We start from the raw sequence: 15,377 nt of genomic DNA on the forward strand, positions 1-15,377 counted from the left end.
ATCGGATCGGATCGTATAGAATCGAATCGAATCGAATCAAATCGCTACCTCTTGAATCGTGATCGAATTGGATCGTGAGGGCAGTGCCGATCCACACCACTAGTAGCCGCGCGGTCTAAAAAGTCTAAAAAAAGTCTTATTTTTTTTATCCCCTTTTTAGGCCTAAAAAATGTCTAAAATATGTGTCCCAGGTCTACATTTTTTAACAAAGGTATACAATTTATTTTGTCTAATTTTCCCCAACAACCCATTTCACTCCAGCATTGCTGGAATATGGCTGGAATATAAGACCGGTGTGACTTTTTCTTAAATACTTGCCACCATTATTCTTTTTGCCATAGTAATTGTTATTTTTGGTGACCCCGGTTCGGGAACTGGGAATGGGAGCGATGCTGGCCTAAATTTTATTTTTTTTGTGGTCTAAAATAAGTCTAAAAAAGGTTTTTTTTAATTTGATGTGGTCAAACCTGGGGACACCCTGGACCCTACCTTGGTGTTAACGGTAGGGCACTCGTCTGCTATGCGGCTGACTCGGGTTCGATTCCGGCCCAGGTCCTTTGCCGACCCTTCCCCCATCTCTCTCCCCCCCCTCGCTTCCGGTCACTGCTTCGCTGTCCTATCAAAATGAGGGCAAAAAAAAGCCCCCAAAAAATAGTCGTGTCACCATGAATGAATGAAGGAATGAATGATTTTGTTTGACATCTTCAGTTCATATAAATAAAATAAATACATGATCGAGTTTCATATAAACCACACAACATACTAAAATTTTAAGAAAACAGAGTCAGGATAGCACAATAAAGCTCAGAAGTTTATTTCCATTGTGGTCCTTGATGTTAATGGCATTTTCAGAGTGCAGTAATGTTGACAGTGCAGCCCCAATGAAATTGCCATGAAAAGATATAAACAGCTCATGAGGCTCTCCTCACTTCACTCCTTACTTCACTCCTCACTTCACTCCTCACTTCACTCCTTACTTCACTCCTCACTTCACTCCTCACTTCACTCCTCACTTCACTCCTCACTTCACTCCTCACTTCACTCCTTACTTCACTCCTTACTTCACTCCTCACTTCACTCCTCACTTCACTCCTCACTTCACTCCTCACTTCACTCCTTACTTCACTCCTTACTTCACTCCTTACTTCACTCCTCACTTCACTCCTTACTTCACTCCTCACTTCACTCCTTACTTCACTCCTTACTTCACTCCTTACTTCACTCCTTACTTCACTCCTTACTTCACTCCTTACTTCACTCCTTACTTCACTCCTCACTTCACTCCTTACTTCACTCCTCACTTCACTCCTCACTTCACTCCTCACTTCACTCCTTACTTCACTCCTTACTTCACTCCTCACTTCACTCCTCACTTCACTCCTTACTTCACTCCTTACTTCACTCCTTACTTCACTCCTTACTTCACTCCTCACTTCACTCCTCACTTCACTCCTTACTTCACTCCTTACTTCACTCCTTACTTCACTCCTCACTTCACTCCTCACTTCACTCCTTACTTCACTCCTTACTTCACTCCTTACTTCACTCCTTACTTCACTCCTTACTTCACTCCTTACTTCACTCCTTACTTCACTCCTTACTCACTTTATGGTCCCTCATCAAGTTGTTTTGTTATTTTCACCAAATGCTGGAAAGAAACTACTCAAAATATTACACAGTGCACCTTTATTTTTATTTTATTTTAGCATTTTAAGACCAATATTTTTAATGGCATGTGTAGTCTTTTCTCCCATTGAAACCCATTATAAGACTTGGTTATTGAACTACAAAAATGGTCTCTTCAGGTAGCCTAGTGTGTAGTCTTTTCTCCCATTGAAACCCATTATAAGTATTGAACTATTGAACTACAAAGATGGCTACTGGATTATTACACAGTACACCTTTAACCACTTGGTCACGTGTGACGGCCCATGATGCAATACTGCAGCAAGCAGCACGTACTAAAACTAAAAACTTTAAACAAAAACGGTTATTTATTAAGCATGTACTAAAACTAAAACTGTTATTTTCTGCAGATTCCCTCGGCCGGTGGGGGCGTGACCACCATCTACGTAACCCAGCAGCCGCAGCAGGTGGGCGGAGTCTCCAGCCCCTTGCAAGTCGCCCGATTGGTCGCCATCGGGCCCGCCTCCACCAATCAAACGCCGGCGGGGATATTTGTGGATGGCCAACAGAAGGTGATGATCCCGAGGTTGGCGTACACGTATGCGGCCACACCCACGGCTCCCGTTGTGGAGGTTTGTACAATTTTGTAGTCTTTTCTCCCATTGAAACCCATTATAAGACGTGGCTATTGAACTACAAAGGTGGCCTCTTCAGGTAGCCCAGTGTGTAGTCTTTTATCCCATTGAAACCCATTATAAGATGTGACTATTGAACTACAAAGGTGGCCTTTTCAGGTAGCCTAGTATGTAGTCTTTTCTCCAATTGAAACCCATTATAAGGCGTGGCTATTTAACTACAAAGGTGGCCTTTTCAGGTAGCCTAGTATGTAGTCTTTTCTCCAATTGAAACCCATTATAAGGCGTGGCTATTGAACTACAAAAATGGCCTCTCCAGGTGTTCCGATCCTTAATGCTTTGCTGTTGTGTTCTTTTTCTGAAGCAGGACGCCAGAGCTGATTCGTCACCTGCTGTCACCACGGGGGACGACCGGCCCACGAGCGTCCAATCAGCAGACGAGCCGGAGTCAGTCTCCTCCCCCTCCTCCCCGAGATCTGAACAGAGGCAGTTGGCTGAGTATTCCTGTGACCTGTGTGACAAGGTCTTCCAGAAGAGCAGTTCACTACTGCGGCACAAATACGAACACACAGGTAAACAAAAACAACAACAACAACAACAACGTGTATTTGCTGTTTAGATCTCACAACAAAACAACAACATATACAGTATTGACTGTATATAGCACAATACCACAGCTATACACTTAAAGGGACACTGTGTGAGATTTTTAGTTGTTTATTTCCAGAATTCATGCTGCCCATTCACTAATGTTACCTTTTTCATGAATACTTACCACCAGCATCAAATTCTAAGTATTCATTATGACTGGAAAAATTGCATTTTTCATACATGAAAAGGGAGATCTTCTCCATGGTCCGCCTTTTTGAATTTCCAAAAATAGCCATTTTTAGCTGCAAAAATGTCTGTACTTGGACCATACAAGAAAATATTTGTTTATTACTTAGTAAACTTTCATGTAAAGATCAAATTTTGCAATGGGCAGCCCAGTTTCAATGAGCAGCATAGTTGTAGTACCTTTTTTGACCATTTCCTGCACAGTGTCCCTTTAAAGTGCTTTCAAATACACATACACAGCACAAGATTAAAGTAGCCAGTCCCACCAGGAATTCGCTTTTTTGGTGATTGTTTTTTGCCCTTAAAATATTGATATTAGCATTAGTTACAGAGTCTCTGGTACAGTTACGTTAACCAACGTTAAACCTTTTTTTAAAATAAAAGATATTAATCTATTGTGCGTGTCGAAAAGAGAGATATCCTCCGCGCTCCTGTGTTTCACAATCTGGGTGCGTCACGGGAGAGGACTGGTGGACGCAGGGGAAGAAAGGAGTCACCGGAGCATCTTCAGATGAGGAAGTTTACTTGCTTTATTTGGCAAGTGCCTTGACTAACGTTTCTTCTTCAGAGTCAAAAATATAACAATTATTTAACAATATATAACAATATTTTTATTATTTGTTATACATAACAATGATATAACAAGAAAACTTCCACATCTGAAGATGCTCCGGTGACTCCGTTCTTTCCCTATTGTTTGTGTTGTTTTTTGCCTGGTAGGTGCTCGGCCCCACGAATGCCATGTGTGTCACCAGCATTTGGCCGGTTGGTGGGTGTTAATTTAGAGCCCTGGATAGAAAAGATGAATCCAGTGGCTCCCAACCACGACAAAAATTTAAACATGACTGAGCTATATAAGTTGTAGGGTATTAAACCTACATATTGATGACTAATCTAAGATTGTGTGTCAAAGAGAATACTGATTAGTTGTGCTATTCATCAGTAATATTGATCAAAATTCTTTTTTTCACACACTTTCAGACATTTCAGACATGTGACCCCATTTGAATTCCAGGCCACCCCAAATGGGGTCCCAACTAGGGGTCGACCGATACAGGTTTCTTAATGGCCGATGCCATACCGATATTTTTTTTTCACCACCCTTGGCCGATACCCGATTTCCGATACCCGATATTTGAGGCCGATATGGGTTAAAAAAAAAGCTAAAAAAATGACAAATATTCCAGGTCTTAAGTTAAAGATGGCCTCTCAACGTCATTTAATTAATATTGCCGTGTTCCCAATTGTTATTGAATGTGTTACGCGTTGGTCCTGTTTTAAAAAACGTTCTGGTTGCTTTGTTTCAAGACGTTTTTGCAAGCTGGCAAGGTGACTTGTGGAGAAACGAGAGAGTGTTCCGTGTTTCTCGTGGAAATGCGTCTCTGATTGGCTCACTCCTCCTGCTCTCGAAGAAACGCGTCTCTGATTGGCTCAGTCCTCCAGTTCTTGGAGAGAATGTAATGGGAAACAGAGTCGCCACTTCCCCGGGTGGTACTGCACTATAGGGGCGCCAACGGAGGCGTGCAGGCTCCATTCAGGGCTTTGCTCTTTCGACAGCGACCCCTAGGCGAGCTGCAGGCACGGAGCAACCAGAGTGGGCTGGCTTTATGTATGAGGCTTTGTGCTGTGTGTGTACCTGAGAGTAGCAACCAGCTGATAGCTAAGCTAAGCTATGTTTCGGGCCACCAGACGTTGCTTGTTTTGAAAACAAGCAGAAAAAAATTACTCGACATGTTTTTAGATAAATGGGTCGATATAAACATTTGTGGGCAACGCCTTCTGTCGACGTGACGAAACACAGAAAGGCTTTCGTGATTCGCTCGTTTCTCTGCATTATTTATGTAAATTGGGAAACACCGGGAAACACAGCCAGGAGAGTTGACGCACCGCTATGAGAGCCTTGCAAGTGAGTTTAACTTGGGGTGACCGTCCGATCTTCGAAAGGAGTGAATAAAACTGAGTTTTATCGGAAGTTGGCCTTTAAAAAAACATTTATTTAACATTATCAAATTGAGGCCGATATTTATACCGATACATACGTATATCGGTCTATCCTTAGTCCCAACCCGAATGTTGAAAAACACTGTATTAATTAAACACTGTATTAATCTATTGTGTTGTGTTTTGTGTTTTCCTGACAGGTGCTCGGCCCCATCAATGCCTGGTGTGTCACAAAGCCTTCAAGCACAAGCACCACCTGGTGGAGCACCGTAGACTGCACTCCGGGGAGAAGCCGTTCCAGTGCCAGAAGTGTGGCAAGAGGTTCAGTCACTCAGGCTCGTACTCGCAACACATGAACCACAGATTCAACTACTGTCAACAGCGGCAGGATAACGCCAAGGTGAGGCCATTTTTGTAGCTTTATGAATGGGCTTCAATGGGATCAAATAGTTCAATGTCTGTAATAATCGTCCGTTTTGTTCAGTGTCTGAGAATTTGAAGGCGCCATAAGACACACTAAAACAAAATGGAGACAGGTTTGTAGTCTGTGCTACTTGGCTACCTGAAGAGGTCATTTGTGTAGTTCAGTAGCTGTGTCTTACAATGGGTTTCAAAGAGATAAAAGACTACACACCAGGCTACCTGAAGAGGCCATTTTTGTAGTTCAATAGCGGTGTCTTATAATGGTTTTCAATGGGATGAAATACTACACACCAATGCTATCCATCTACTTCACAGACGCTGGCTTTTGATGGGTTCGACGCGGCTAGCACGTCCAACAGCATCGACGAAGATGGCGACGTTGACATAGAGGAGGACGAGGAAGAAACGACAGAACAGGTGTGTCTGCAGCCATTTTTGTAGTTCAATAGCCACGTCTCATAATGGGTTTCAAGGGGAGGAAAGACTACACACTAGGCGACCTGAAGAGGCAATTTTTGTAGTTCAATAGCCAGGGTAACAGAGAATAGTTAAGTGGTATCTAACGGGTAAAAAGGGGGTAATTACAAAGTAAATACAATGTAATACACACCTCTCAAGAATTATTATGAAACTATGTACAAAAAACGGGTAACAGAAAATAGTTAGTTACCATCTAACCTCTCTCTGCTACCCTGTTGTTGTAACCCAGAAAATACACATTCATTTATTTTTTCTTGGAAATGACTTGGTGTTTCCTTTGTTAGTATCCCCTTTTAGCCATTAGATACCAGGTTAATCATGACTATTAAATATGGAAACAGTTGTGAAATCATTTGTCTTTCTGCCATTTTTTACATCACCGACCAATTTATATTATTTCGTTATTCTCATTTTTTTATGAATAACTGTATTATATTATATTATTAGCAGATGGAGCCTGACGATCAACAAGAAGAACAGCAGCAGCAGCAGAGAGAAGACCTAGAGAAGGAGGCGGAGCAACAGAGCGGTGGTGACAAACGACAAGAAACAACAGAACAGGCAGGCGAGGTGCATGAGGCGGAGGACGGCAAGATGAAGGTCATGGCGGCGGAGGACGGCGGAGGAGAAAAAGAAGCGACAGAGCAGAGAGAAGATCGCGACGAAAAACAAGAACGGTATGAGAAGGCAGTTTTAGTTTAAAAAAAGTAACGATACACTCAACTCACAATTCGATATCAAGACCTTTGACCTCAGGGACAGATCATGACTCCATGAGCCCCTGTGCCAGACAACAAGAAAGGGCCCCCTCTATGGGCCCCTGGGCCAGACAAGACGAAAAAAAATTAAAATATCGGTGTTATTTATTTATTTCGAAGGTATTGTAAAGTAATATTGGTGTTATTTATTTATTTCGAAGGTATTGTGAAGTAATATTGGTGTTATTGATTTGTTTATTTTGAATGTATTGTAAAGTAATATTGGTGTTATTGATTTATTTATTTCGAAGGTATCGCCGCTATGCTGAGGAACGGATGGCAGCCATGCTGGAGCGCAAGAGGAACGGAGGAAAAGGAGGTAACCTTATTGTAGTCCTTTCTTCCATTGAAACCCATTATAGAACACGACTATTGAACTATGGCTGAAAATGGCCGCCCACAATGACGCCATTTGTGAAGTCTTTGCTCCCATTGAAACCCATAATAAAACACGGTTACAAAACATGGATATTGAGCTACAAAAACGTCCTCTTCAGGTAGCCTATTGTGTAGTGTTTTCTCCCATTGAAATCCATTATAAAACACTGCTATTGAACTACAAAAATGGCCTCCTCATTTTCCATAGGAGAAGATGACAAGAACGCAGAAGACGAAGACATGATCATTGACGAGACCGAAGAGGAAAAACGCGAACGGCAGGAACGAGAGGAGCACATACGGCAGTTGAGGGAGAAAACGAAGGAGCGCGAAAGACAAGAACGCGAACGACAGATTGAAAAAGAGAAACAGGAAGAACTGGAGAGACAGAGGGAGAGAGAGAAGACGGGCCAGCTTTGCATCGGGATGGAGGTAACTGACTGTTAACAGTTAGCGATTTGTGTAGTCTTTTCTACCAATTGAAGTCTATTATAGGACGTGGCTATTGAACTACAAAAATGGCCTCTTCAGGTAGCCCAGTAGCAGACTACAAATCTTTTGTCTTAATGTGTTTTTACAGGTTTTGTCTTTTGTTTGCATTCGCTAGCGCATTTGACTACAAAATCTGCCTCCATTTTGTTTTTAATGTGTTTTAATTAGTGCTGTCAATCGATTAAAATATTTAATCGCGATTAATCGCATAAATGCCATAGTTAACTCGCGATTAATCGCATTTTAATCGCATAATTATGTCTCATAGAAAATCATTGTAATACTTCTATCGATGTACTTTGCAGGCCAAAAAAATGAGATTTCCTAGGTTTGTGCAAATAGTCTTTTTGAAATTGAAAACAATGAGTGTTAGACACTGACATCTGCCCTAATGGCATATGATATGAAACAAATAAGAAATTAATAATGACCAAAAAAAATCATAAATTGGCCTATGCACAAAACACACACACACACACTGCAGATAGGCCTATTTAGTTTCCAGTGACAGGAGGGGAGAAAATGTGCCTCATACAGCAGGGCTACATTTTCCTGGAGAAGTGTGGGATTGTGCCTTGGTCTCCTTGGCATTTCTTTTAGGCTAAATGACATCTGATAATCTATATGCAGACTACTACATTCATAAAGATTTATTTCTTAGTGAGAAAACCAATAAGCCTGGGGATAACACTTTTCAAACAAAGCTAGAACGTTAGCCTACTTATGACAGCTCTGGCATTCATAATGAGAAGTTACAAGTGTTGTGGACACAGCAGGGAGGAGACGACACCACAGATTTTCTAGGAAGCCAGGGGCTGTGACGACACCTCTTTTTGTCAACAAGAAAATGGCACATTTGATGCTCTGTTGATCATATGCAACAGCCAATAATAACTCTTGAAGTTACTTAAAACTTTGTTTGTGGTCTTAAAATTGATGTAAGACTCAACACGAACTATTTGGGGGCTGTTTAAAAGTATGTAATGTTTATAAAATAGTTTGTTTTAGGAATAGCACTAGTTAGCTGCCAGCAGAGATCAACAGTGTTGGATGCTAGCTACAGCTATTGTTCAACCAATGAAGTCCTTCAGCACATTTTTGCAACAAATGTTAGTCCATAACCTTTCAAAAACGAGGCATAGAGAGCTTTGAAAATCATTTATTTACAGGCTGATACCATCTGTGTTGTCTACCTCCCTCGCTGCAATGCACAGACTGAAAGCTCACGACTCGAGGGAAAGACAAGGGGAAGGGGAGGGGGAGGAGCAGGGGGGCACGCACCAGACTCTGCTAGCGTCTTCTGTAACCGTGTATCGGGAATTGTAGTTAAGCTATTGCTGCAACCCGCGGTCGGCCAGTTTATGAAAAAAAACTTCACAGGGTCACATCTAGCGTTAATCTCGCGATAAAAACAAATTATCAGCATTAAAAAGGGGTTGAGTTAATGCGATAATGACGCAATAAAATAAACACTAGTTTTAATATGTTTTCACATTCGCTAGCGCATTTGAACTACAAATCTTTAGTTACTCTGCTAAGGAGGTAATGTTTTCGGTTGCGTTGGTTTGTCTGTCTGTCTGTCTGTTTGTCTGTCTGTTTGTTTGTCAGCAGGATAACTCAAAAACGAATCAACAGATTTGGACGAAACTTTGTGGAATTGTGGAAATGACCCAAGGAACAAGTCATTCAATTCTGGTGGTGATCCGGATCACGAACCAAACCTTTTTAAAGATTCTTCAGCATTGCTGGCCGATAAATCTAGACGCCCCTAGTGACTGCAAATTGAATTGCAGGCCAGGGCACAACATTCCAGTTTCTAACTCCACAAAAGAAGGCAGAAAGAGAGGGTGTTACATAGTCAAATGTTCTATCAAGCAGCTTCCTTGGCGGAGGTCTGCGCTCTCTGTGTGCTTATAGTTTTTAATGTGTTTTAATGTGTTTCAACGCTTTTTCTTTTTGAAGGTGGAAGTGGACAGAGACGGTGGCCATGTAGAAGGAGACGGTGGCCATGTAGATGGAGACGGTGATGGAGGAGGAGGAGGAGGAGAGGAAGAGGACGACGACATGGCGCTCAGTTTGGCGGATATTCGAGTCGTGCGAGTCGGTGATTACTGGGCAGACAGCGACAGCGATTGAGTTTGTAGTCTTTTAATGCATGCAGATGTATTGCGTGATTGCACCAAAAGACTATATAACCCAAGCACACTGTGATTTATGCCAATGTGGAGGATGTCAAGAGGTTGTAGTTCACTATACATCCAAAATGTATTGTCTGAATGCATCAAAAGACTACAAGACCCAGAAAGAGTGGCAACTGGGCCAATAGCCATGCGTGCAAATGACCGAGAGACTTTTAGGCTGATCAGAACGGTGCGTTCGGAACTTAAGTGCTTAAGTGCTCACCCGCATTCATACCGGGACGAAATATTTCTGTCTGCGTGAACCTGCTGACGTCCACCTCATCGTCACGGTAGAGAAAAAAAAGTATTTTTGGCTAACCAACGTTCCAGTCCCCTAACATGCAGACTTGTGGTGTGACCAGCAAAGTGCATTTGTGTGTGTGTTGTGTCTAGTGTGTTTGTGTGTTGTGTCTAGTGTGTGTGTGCGTGTGTGTGTTTTTCTGTCACCTCATAGGAATCGTTTCTGAAGTGTATTTTAAATTATGTGTATTTTTTAAACATAAGCCACAGAATAGGCCACAGAATATTTTTGTTTTTAACTAACATGAGTGAACATTCGTCATGAATTCAACATGGACTTGTCCTATTACAAGGAAGGATGCGAATGTGTGATTGAGAACGAGAGAGAGAGAGATGCTAGTTTACTAAACTAAATGATTCAGGGTTTAATTCCAGGTGTGAGACTTGTCATGTGGGTCTTGGGAGGATCCTGTCGTTAGAAGAGTGATTTTAGTGCAGTGTGAGAATGGACATATATGGACATATAATAATATAGAGCCTAGAGCAGTAGTGTTTCTCAAACTTTTTCAGACTGAGTAGGACCACTTTCTCCCCCCAAAAAATGTTAAGGGACCACCTATCAATCGACTGAATTGAGAGTTGACGGGTGCTAATTTGACACCGCTGATTTCGATGCAGATCACTCAATTTGTATTCACATTTACAAGCCTGTGTCTTATTGGGGGGGAAATAAGACTTCAGCTATGAGAATGGACATATAGAGCCTGGAGCTGCAGGGCCCCCTTGACTCTTGGGCCCCTGGGCCTGTGCCGGTAGGCCTGTGCATTTCTCTGTCCCTGTAAACGTTGTTACTGTGAAGATGCCTCTTAAAGGTGCACTGTGTAATATTTTTATATTTTTAGCAGTTTCTTTCCAGAATTCGTGCTGCCCATTCACTAATGTTACCTTTTTCATGAATACTCACCACCACCATCAAATTCCAAGTATTCATTATGCACTTTTCATACACGAAAATGTGGGTCTTCTCCATGTCCGCAATTTTTTAGCTACAAACTTACTGTACTTTGGTCATGCTGGTAATTATAATTGTATTAATTATTAGTAAATATTCATGGAAAGATCCAATTTGGCAATAGGCATCACGGTTTCAATAAGCAGCATAGTTGCAATACCTACTCTGGCCACCATCCTACACAGTGCAGTACCTACTCTGGCCACCATCCTACACAGGGCAAGACCTACTCTGGCCACCATCCTACACAGTGCAGTACCTACTCTGGCCACCATCCTACACAGGGCAAGACCTACTCTGGCCACCATCCTACACAGTGCAGTACCTACTCTGGCCACCATCCTACACAGTGCATCTCTTGCAGTAAATGAACCAAGCACTTCTGCCTGCTTAAATTAATGGTTCCGCAAAGAAGTTACATTGGAAAAAATCAGTATTATGATTACTTTTCTTAACCGTAAGCACTCTTTATTTCAAGTCATGGTTGCCAAAAGACTCCAGTTATTGTAGTATTTTTATTGTAGTGTTTTTAGAAGTTGTTTACATGTATAGTTTTAGTTCTCCCATTGAAACCCATTATAAGACGCGCCTATTGAACTTGGAAGATGGCTTCGCACATGTAAAAGTATCTGCATACTTTGAACCAGCACCTGTGTTTAACTTTATGTACTTTTGTTAAGAAATGTGTTTTTTTATTATTATTATTTCCTTATTGTTGCCAATAACAGTGTTCATATGTAGGAAGCACTCCCAAGTTTAGGACTGAAGGATACTGCCATACAAAGTCTGATTTTTGACATTTATTTTAGTTGCATTTGTATGTTATTTGCGAGCGGACGGGAAGCACTCCAAGAAGTTGTAAACCAGGATAAAGTTAACCTTGAGCTCAGTACTACACCAGGATAAAGTTAACCTTGAGCTCAGTACTACACCAGGATAAAGTTAACCTTGAGCTCAGTACTAAACCAGGATAAAGTTAACCTTGAGCTCAGTACTAAACCAGGATAAAGTTAACCTTGAGCTCAGTACTAAACCAGGATAAAGTTAACCTTGAGCTCAGTACTACACCAGGATAAAGTTAACCTTGAGCTCAGTACTACACCAGGATAAAGTTAACCTTGAGCTCAGTACTAAACCAGGATAAAGTTAACCTTGAGCTCAGTACTACACCAGGATAAAGTTAACCTTGAGCTCAGTACTAAACCAGGATAAAGTTAACCTTGAGCTCAGTACTAAACCAGGATAAAGTTAACCTTGAGCTCAGTACTAAACCAGGATAAAGTTAACCTTGAGCTCAGTACTAAACCAGGATAAAGTTAACCTTGAGCTCAGTACTACACCAGGATAAAGTTAACCTTGAGCTCAGTACTAAACCAGGATAAAGTTAACCTTGAGCTCAGTACTACACCAGGATAAAGTTAACCTTGAGCTCAGTACTAAACCAGGATAAAGTTAACCTTGAGCTCAGTACTACACCAGGATAAAGTTAACCTTGAGCTCAGTACTAAACCAGGATAAAGTTAACCTTGAGTCGACCTTTACCACTTTGCTAAATCATCTCATTTAGTTAAGTAGTAAATCCTCTAATAGAAGAGCCTGCAGGCCTCATTTTCTTCCCTGAATAAAACCCATCTATTAGCAGGTTTACCACCTGTGGCCCATCTATTAGCAGGTTTACCACTTCCGCTAGGTCACCTTAACCCATTGTGTCCTGGAGACACACATACGCTGCATTCAGGTTCTTGAGATTATGAGGTTAACAGGAAGTAAAACAGTGTTACTTTCAACAGTATTCATATTCAAAGATCTGCATATTGTGTACATTTTAAAACTGTACACACAAAATATATTATTGCTTAGTTTAATTCATGTTTTTTGCTTTTCTTTTGTTTCTGTTCATCAGTGTTTGCATATTTGTATGTAAAATGTAAAGGAAAAAGCATCAGTGTTATTTTTGTTTCTAGTGAAGCTTGTTTACCAATAACAGTGTTTGTCAATTAGATGGCACGTTTGTACGCGAAAAATAATTTGACTTCAATTCAATTGAAGTGTTTTCTAAACCGGATGCAGTATGGCATGGGTTCAGTTCTCAACAGATTTCAACATTATGCCATTTGGAATACAGTGTCAACACATTGGTGTATTTTTTCAAAATTCTGTGTTTGTTATTTTATGTGACTGTAAATCATATGTGAAGTTACTTTGTTGTCACTTTATTGTAAGTTAGGGATTATGTTCACCAACCGAAACAGTATTTTTCAGTGATTCAAAACATGTTTAAAAAAAAATGATGGAGTTGGGGTTTAGTTGGGTTTGTTCTGTTTTTTTTGTTCTTTATTTCAGTATTAAGTGTGTGTGTGTGTGTGTGTGTGTGTGTGTGTGTGAGAGAGAGAGAGAGAGAGAGTGTGTCGTGTGCAAAAGAAGTCTCCTCTGCCAATTTGTAATTAATATTCACGACATCCCCAGTTTTTATTTCTTCAGCAATGTTTCCTGTTGATAACAATACACAGCACACACACAAAGAAGGTGGATCTAACAAGAAGCGACACTCAGGTCTTTTATGGGAAACAGTCAATAGAGGACGTTTTGAGTCAGTTTTGGTAGTCACGTACGCCACTCTGTTATGACCAGTAGCCATAGCAACGTTCTTTGGCCATAGGAAAGACCGCGGATCTAATGCTAAAGTTAGCACAATATGGCTAGCTACTTTGGCAACTGTAGCCTAATAGATACTCAAGTTCTGCACTGATTGTGCTGAAAAAACACGAGATGGTATAAACATTCATAACTGAAGAATTTCCGATAGTTATATCGATGTAGTTTTACCGTATTATGTAGAAATTCCCAATGCATTCCAATGTAATTTGTTCGATATTCATATTCATATCCATTCCACAATGGCGGCCGCGAAAATCATGGGGGCGAATGTTGCAATGGACGTTGTATTGAGTGTCGTTCCTTGTTAGCACCACCTTCTTTGACACACAGTACCATGAAGCCTAGCAAGCCCGGCATCTAGGGCCTACTTGGAAAAGAGGCAATTGCCTCAATGTGATTACTCTCGTAAAATAAAGGAGAAATTAAAGGGACAGTTTGGTCAATTTCAACATGCAGTTGTAATGCTCACACTACCCTGGACTTGTCAGTGCCTGAGATTTTTTTTTCTTCTTCTTCAGCCGTTTCCGAGATCCTGGTCATTGTAATGGGGGCAGCTCTTTGTTTACATTTCAAAAAAACATTTTTATTTATTCCCAAAAACATCCAAAAGGTTATAAAACATCAGCAGACAACTAGCAAACAGCAGTACCTTTTGGGAAAATATTTGGAGTTGGCCTATGTTTCATTTTTTAAAAATGTAAACAAACGCTGCCCCCATTAGAACTGCTCATATCTCGGAAAGGGCTGAGCCGAAAAATGTGGCATCACCAGGTACTGACAAGTCAAGGGTAGCGTGAGCAATACAACTGCATGTTGAAATTGACCAAACTGTCCCTTTAATTGTAGTTTTTTCTCCCATTGAAACCCATTATAAGACGTGGCTATTGGACTACGAAAATGGCTTCTTCAGGTCTGTAGTCTTTTCTCCCATTGAAACCCATTATAAAATGTGACAAATGGGTCGAAATGACAAATGTTGTTGTGCTTAGCACTGATGTCATCCCCGTTTTTTTTTTCTTTTAAAAACGTTTTTTGTTTTGGTACCCATTAAAAGCTAAAAAATAATAAAGAGTCATAAAGTATAGTTTTCAATATGCTATGATGACTGTTGTTCATGTATGTAGCCTTGTACACCATCTCAAAGTATTTTTTTAAAGTATTGTAATTACTGAAGTTTTGGTAACAATGCATATAATATGTTGACAAAATGTATCTTTCCTTCCCTCCTCCTCTCTTTTCTTATCTTCTTTTCTCATCTCTCCTCCCCTCCTCTCCTCTCCTTTCCTCTCCTCTCCTCTCTTTTCCTCTCCTCTCATCTCTTCTCTCTAGGGCTGGGTATCGAATTTCGGTCTGGTCCTGGCACCGACCGAAAAGCCACATTGTATCGAATATCAAAACAAAACAAAAAAATCGGTGCCATATTTCGATACCTGTTGTGCGTTTCAACAGTCCCTGTGTCAATAGTAAATATGTGAACCAATAGCCATGTAGTCAGGTGAAGTTGTCATTTGTGATTGGCTTCGAAGGGCCTGGGTGGGCGGGACGAGCACAGACATTTCATTCATTCAAAAAGTACTAGCGTTTGTTTACTCGAACAGCTGACAGTTGGTGAGGATACGTTGTAGGCTAACTTAGTTGTAGCTAGTTGCAGTTGTAGATGTAGTTGCAGTTGTAGCTAGTTGCAGCCCTGATAGACATGCTGAGATCTAAAGTGTGG

At 41.0% G+C, this 15,377-nt stretch overlaps 1 protein-coding gene across 3 annotated transcripts in view; it reads left to right on the forward strand.

Annotated features, from left to right (window-relative positions):
* Window positions 1-12,309, forward strand: part of LOC134465924 (uncharacterized) — a 43,887-nt gene extending 31,578 nt beyond the window's left edge. The window contains exons 20-27 of one of the 3 annotated variants that reach the window (XM_063219821.1): window positions 2,037-2,258; window positions 2,626-2,833; window positions 5,240-5,439; window positions 5,778-5,879; window positions 6,390-6,619; window positions 6,952-7,019; window positions 7,287-7,510; window positions 9,533-12,309. In XM_063219821.1, coding sequence (XP_063075891.1) covers window positions 2,037-2,258; window positions 2,626-2,833; window positions 5,240-5,439; window positions 5,778-5,879; window positions 6,390-6,619; window positions 6,952-7,019; window positions 7,287-7,510; window positions 9,533-9,706 — 1,428 coding nt within the window. In that variant the 3' untranslated portion in view covers window positions 9,707-12,309. The remainder of the gene's footprint in view (window positions 1-2,036; window positions 2,259-2,625; window positions 2,834-5,239; window positions 5,440-5,777; window positions 5,880-6,389; window positions 6,620-6,951; window positions 7,020-7,286; window positions 7,511-9,532) is intronic. The other 2 variants (XM_063219824.1, XM_063219823.1) reach the window with 2 other exon arrangements.
* The last annotated feature ends 3,068 nt before the right edge of the window (window positions 12,310-15,377 follow it).

The sequence above is a fragment of the Engraulis encrasicolus genome, chromosome 16 (assembly GCF_034702125.1).
Source record: "Engraulis encrasicolus isolate BLACKSEA-1 chromosome 16, IST_EnEncr_1.0, whole genome shotgun sequence".
Classification (NCBI taxonomy): domain Eukaryota; kingdom Metazoa; phylum Chordata; class Actinopteri; order Clupeiformes; family Engraulidae; genus Engraulis; species Engraulis encrasicolus.